Source organism: Zonotrichia leucophrys, chromosome 4A, assembly GCF_028769735.1.
Source record: "Zonotrichia leucophrys gambelii isolate GWCS_2022_RI chromosome 4A, RI_Zleu_2.0, whole genome shotgun sequence".
Lineage (NCBI taxonomy): Eukaryota > Metazoa > Chordata > Aves > Passeriformes > Passerellidae > Zonotrichia > Zonotrichia leucophrys.
The window spans coordinates 3081499-3087518 of NC_088174.1; the positions used below are offsets into that span (position 1 = coordinate 3081499).

The following is a 6020-nucleotide window of genomic DNA, read 5'->3' on the forward strand; positions in this document are numbered from 1 at the left end:
GATTTGAATGCTTCTATGTACATTTAACTTCCTCATGAAAATTGTACTTAGACATCCAATGGGCCAATTCAGGAGTTTCATTTTCTTGTTTTAAACAACAAAAGCAACACGCCCCCCCCCCCCATGTCTTTGTGGGAAGGGCAATTAGCACCAATTATGCACTTCTAAAGTTCTAGAGCATTAGAAACCTAAGAACATGCATGAACATTTTTAAAGTTTAAACCCCCTTTGGTTTTCAAAATATTTACTTGATGAAATCGATGTCACACATCATTGTTAAATTCGATACTCTGAATGGGAAGCTCTGATCAGCATCAAAGAATCCCAGAAAGGCTTGGGTTTGCAGGAACCCTAAAGTTCATCTGGTTTCAACACTCCTACCATGGGCAGGGACACCTTCTAACATTCCAGCCTGCTCCAAGCCCTGTCCAGCCTGGCCTTGGGCACTGCCAGGGATCCAGGGGCAGCCACAGCTGCTCTGGGAACCTGTGCCAGGGCCTGCCCACCCTCACAGAGGAGAATTTCTTCCTTACATATAATGTAAATAGGAAACACTGGGTTATGATGGGGTAACACCATGCAAAAGGAGCAATTGCATTGCCAAGCCCATTCCTGTCCTATGTTTTGTGGGTAAATCACCCAAACAAAGGGCAGCAGTTTGGCAGCTTGTAACTGTTTTCACCTGGATGCACCACATGCCTTTTTCCCTTTTGAGCCTTAAATAGCTCACTTTTAAGCTCTCTTTTCAGTGATTCTGTAAACACATGAACCAAGAGCCGAAGGCATCTGCAGGACATCACAGGAACATCAACAAGGACAATTTATTTACACCTGGACTTGGCAAAAAAGGTCAAGAGACCACAAGGCATATGCCATGCCTGTAAAGAAGTAGTTTGGCATGTCCTCATCCGTGGAATTACCATCTCAGTGCAGCTTTTGTGATAGAAATATGTCTGTCCGCTCCCTCCTTAGTGGCATTGTTCTCTTTTATGCAGAAAGCTGAATGAGTTTGACACTAAATTGTAAGCCATTTAATATCAGTTAATATTAAATGATATTTTCTTTGAGTGTTTGCAGACCTTAAGAGGAGATGAGACATTTTATTCCAACTTTTTTATTTCTCTTTTTTGTTTACTGCAACCCAAAAACTTTATCCAAGAATGAAGCAAACTTTTCTGGCTGTCCAGGAGGAAAAGGTTTCAAAGCTGACAAGTCCATCGACTGCAGCGTCTCCACAAGAGTGCTGTAAAAACAGACCAAAGGCAAAAATTAAAGAAGAAATAGCCATCCCATAGGAAATTTTTAAACACAGTTTTCTTTCTATGCACTCATATGTAATTCTTTAGCATGGAAATATTAAATAAGGATATGTATGGAAAGGAAGAAAATGCCCAGAGCAGCAGGCCCCTGCCAGCACTGGCTCGTAGGCAGCATTGCTGAGAACACACTTCCATCAGCTTTCTGAGACAAACTCAACTTTGAAACTTTTTAATCTTCTGTGGTTGCAATGCTGGGAGACTGAACAAGATCTGAAGCTCTGCTCCATAAACCATAAGAGGAAATCCATCCTAACTGAACACATGGCAGAGTTCTCCCCTGATCACAGAGCCAGAAAGAACAGCTACATCAATCTGTTACTTGCTATTATCAGGCTGAAAATAAAGCTCAAATGCTTGGCACTGCCCAACACAAAGAAATAAAAATTCCAAAGCTGACAGAAGCACCAAGATAATGAGTTTAAGAAACTTGCTCAATTTAAATGAATGCCAGGCCTGGTCTGTTCAGAAAGCTCTTCTGAAACATATGAAACTCTGCTTGCAGAGCAAAGGAACAAGATGCAGACTAAGTAATGGGAGTTACATGTTTTCTGCCTTCAGTTTAAAAGTAATCTTATATTTTTAGAGTGGAGTTAATCACAAGTAAAGAGAAAACAGTAAGATACAGTCAAAACCAGGAGAATAAATAAACCCAAAAAGAGTCAGGATGAACTCTTAAAAAAGGAGCTAGGGGTTTTGGTGATGGTGGGATTTTTTCATGTGTAGTTTGGTTGTGGGGTGGGGGTTTTGTTGTGTGTTTTTGTTTGTTTAGTTTGGGTTTTTCTCCTGAAGTGACAGGCAGTAGATCTGTGAAACTCCTTGTCAGAGGGTATGGTGGATTCAGGAAGTTTGGTTAAAAGCGGGGCCTGAATGAGTACTTGAAAGACAGGGGTACTTCAAGTTACTAACCAGATAATATCTATATCTGCTTTATTAATCCCCTGAATCCAAGCATTTTTTTAATCTAAATACATGTTACCTCAAATGGAAAAACATAATTAGATGAGGTCGTGGTAAAAAGGCTTGGTAAGTGTGGTAAATTTCTACCTAGTGTTAGTCTGTTCACTCTGGAAAATGTAATATCCAGATGGAGATGACAGAGAAGGATGTAAATTTCCTTGTCGCATTCTCAGCTGTGCAGTCACATGGACTGAATGCTCTTGCCCAGCAGGAACAGCCCCAGCAGCTCCATACCTGCAGTTACAGTACAGGACACAGCCATCTCTGTGCAGCTGTTTGGCCAGCTCAAGCTGATGGTTGTTCATCAGCTTGTCATTTATTACTACTATTAGTGGTTTTCCTTTCTCTAGAGTCTCCAGGCAGCTACCAGCACCTACGAGAGAAACAGAAAACATGGTGAGAGATCAAATAACCCCCTACTTGCTGCTGAAACAGGGGAGCCTCTAGAACAACCCAACTCTAGTGTGGACCTCAGCACTCTCAGCCAGCCCACCCCAGGCCGGGGAGATTTCATCCACGGACCTCCCGCAGCCCCAGCTGTACCTGCGTGGCTGATGACCAAGTCTGCGCTCTGCAGGTCCTCAGCCAGCGACTCCTTGAACCGGAACGCTTCCACCGCCACGGCCGGGCTGCTGCTGGGCTGCGGCAGCGAGCCCCGGCCCACCTGCAGCACCAGCCTCTGGTAGCCGCGGCTCTGCAGCGCCTGCGGGCACGGCACCGGTGAATGGAGGCGATAACGGGGGTGGGGAGATGGAGAAGAAGGGAGGGATGACAGGGGTGGAATGAAGGGGATGAGGCGGGGATACAGAAGGTGTGTGAGGGATGTGCCCAGCTCCCGACTACCCGGCCCCGGTACCGCCGCCCCCTCCCCGTCCCTCCCCTTCCTCCACCAACACTTTACGCTTCTCCCCCGGGAACCCCCGAACGGCCCCGGCGCCCTCAGGCACCCCGGGACGCGGCAGGGAGGGCGGGGCAGCCCGCGGCGCGCAGGCGCCAGCCCCGGGAGGGCAGGCCCGGCCTGGCCCGGGGCCAGTGTCGGTGTCTCGGCCGGCTGACCTGCAGCGCGGGCGGGGAGCGGGCTGTGGCGATCAGCTCATCGAAGCTGGTGGTGCCCACGGTGACGAACACGGACTTCATGGCCGCCGGGACGGGCCGGGCCGGCTGCGGGGCCGCCAGGGGGCGCCGCGCGCCCGCGCACAGCTCCCGAAATGGCGGCCGGGCTGAGGGGAGGGACGGGGCGGGCGGGAACGCCTCCTTCCCTCACGGGCCCGGCCCTCCCTGTCCCTCCCTGTCCACTCCCGCGGCTTCTCTTCACGGATGTTTTTTTGTCCGCTCGTTTCGGTGCCCTTGCGCCGTGGGGTTCTCCCTCCCGGTGCCGCACCAGCAGCGATGGTGGCCGCTTTAACGAGCCCACTGTCCGGCAGCGTTTAGAGGCTGTTTCAGGCTTTTAGACTTTAAAGGAGAAGAGGTAAAAAATAAATTTGAAAGGAGATTTTGGCCTCCACGTGTTATTTCGGCATTGGAGACGTACATAACTCGCGGACAGCCTGTGTGGGTGTGTTCAGAAGTGCCATTGGCAGAGCAGGGCCACAACCACCTTCCCTTTACAGGCTGACAATGGCCCAAGCCTCCCACAACACTTATTGGGGGAGTAACACTTTAACTTCTACTCCAAAATCATGAATATTAAATGTGCTAACACAGTTATGAATATTAGATGTGTTAAATGTGTTCACTGAAGAGTAAGAATGACCCCTGAACAGTTGCCCAAACTGAGCTGGCAGTTTTGTTTCTTATTAGTAAGTGCAACACAATGCATAATTTGCTACGAAGATAAACCAAAGTTAGACATCTAAATCTATTTATTCCCTGAATTAAAGTCAACAGATGATGTCACAACTGTATACACAGTTGTGTATACATGGTGTTGGAAGAGGGATGCAGCTTCTTGTGGAAACCTCTGATTGCCATGTTAATACCTTGTTCACAATGCTCATTAGCCCCCTGTTGTTTTCATTTAGCATAATGAGCCACGCTGAAATGGTTTTTTTATTTTTTGATTAAAGCAAGTAGTGCTGACAGCAGACACTGTCTGGGGGGAAAATGCTGGAGAACAAAACATTATTGGTGTCCTGAGTGCACAGGGACTTAGTGGCTCTGCCCAGCCTCGTCCAGCTCTTGCTGTTGTCCCTCAGGAAAAGGAATTTGGGAGCTGAGGATGGCCACAACACCAGCCAGGTAAAGACCTCACCGACAGGACATGGTCCAATGACCATCCAGCAGGGATATGGACACAATGTCAGCCCAGGAAACCCAATCAGCAGTTCAGGAACAGAATTAGCAGCAAAGACACCCATGAGTCACCTCTGTCATCCCAGCAGGAGAAGGACATGGTTAGGTAGGTTCAGAGGAAGGCCACAAAGAGGCTCAGGAGCTGGAACACCTCCCCTGGGAGAGCTCAGTGTTCAGCCTGGAGAAGAGAAGGCTCCAGGGACACCTTGGAATCCCTTCCAGTGCTTAAAGGGGCTCCAAGAGAAAGCTGGAGAGGGACTTTGGACAAGGGCCTGGAGTGACAGGACACAGGAAAATGGCTTTAAACTGAAAAAGGGCAGATTTAGACTGGATATTGAGAATTAATTCTTCCCTGTGAGAGTGGTGAGGCCCTGGCACAGGTGCCCAGAGAAGCAGTGGCTGCCCCTGGATTCCTGGAAGCATCCAAGGCCAGGCTGGGGCTTGGAACAGGAAGGTGTCCCTGACCATGGCAGAGAGTTAAAACTGGATGAACTTAAGGTTCCTACAAACCCAAACCATTCTATGGTTCTATTTAAACCCCAAGGCTCAATAAAGTCCCTGTCCAAGAGAGTGAGTCGAAGCCCCAGCTGAGACTGGTCACACAATTAGTGCAGTCAGGGCCCTGATAGCTGTGGGAGAAGAAGGTGGATTGGGGATGAAAAGGAAAATGCTAAATTTTTCAGGTATTGGAGGTTCAGCACCTGGTAAAGAACAGGATAATTAAATGTTAGGGGGTTTGGTTGTTTTTTTCCCTGTGTGTCACTAGAAGTTAGTGTCCTCTGCTAGCTGCAGCTAGCACTTCCAGCTTCATGCTGTATAGGGGTTAGAAGAAAAAATATTCACATGTAAAATTGCAGTGACTAAAATTTGAATTTTCACTGGAGGATACATTCCACTTGCACATTGAATCAGGCTTGTTAGGGTGATTTTAAATGGAAGAGAAAAGGGAAAACCATCCATTAAGGGACTCAATTTCATGCTAATTTGTACCTGCTGTTTTAATTAGAAGTTGTGTAGGGCATAAGCAGAATTTTGCCCATGAGTGCTTATGCTGAGGTCTGTGAGAACTACAGATCACTCTCAAAATGAGGTGCTTGGAGCTGAGCCTGTGCAGTTTTGAGGCAGGTAGAGGTCATGTAATCCAGGCTTGGTGCTCTGTATTGTTTCATTGCTGCCTCTGTGATAAACCACACAGTGGTCACAGAACTGACCTGCCAGTGACTTGTTTGCAGTTAGATCAGCTCACTGGGCTGCACAAGCAGCACTACCAGCACAAGGGAGAGCTGTGGTACATTGGATTTAGTCTGTTTTAGACACTGGGGGATTGCATCTCCATCCACCCTTTTGTTGCCAAAGCTTCAGGCACGTTCTCTGAGCCCTGTGGCTCAGGCAGCTGAGTGCCCATAGCTTTGGGGCAAACCTTGTGTGAACCTAGCCCTGCTTGGGCTGGCC

General features: G+C 48.1%; 1 protein-coding gene across 1 annotated transcript; it reads right to left on the reverse strand.

The window, feature by feature from the left end:
* Window positions 1–1078: 1078 nt before the first annotated feature.
* On the reverse strand, window positions 1079–3510 carry LOC135447891 (UDP-N-acetylglucosamine transferase subunit ALG13 homolog). The gene is made up of 4 exons (XM_064713072.1): window positions 3333–3510; window positions 2820–2979; window positions 2511–2649; window positions 1079–1243 (listed from the first exon to the last, which is right to left on the reverse strand). Exons 1-4 carry the CDS (start codon window positions 3411–3413, stop codon window positions 1132–1134), a joined length of 492 nt encoding a protein of 163 aa, XP_064569142.1. The 5' UTR covers window positions 3414–3510; the 3' UTR covers window positions 1079–1131.
* Between the last annotated feature and the right edge of the window lie 2510 nt (window positions 3511–6020).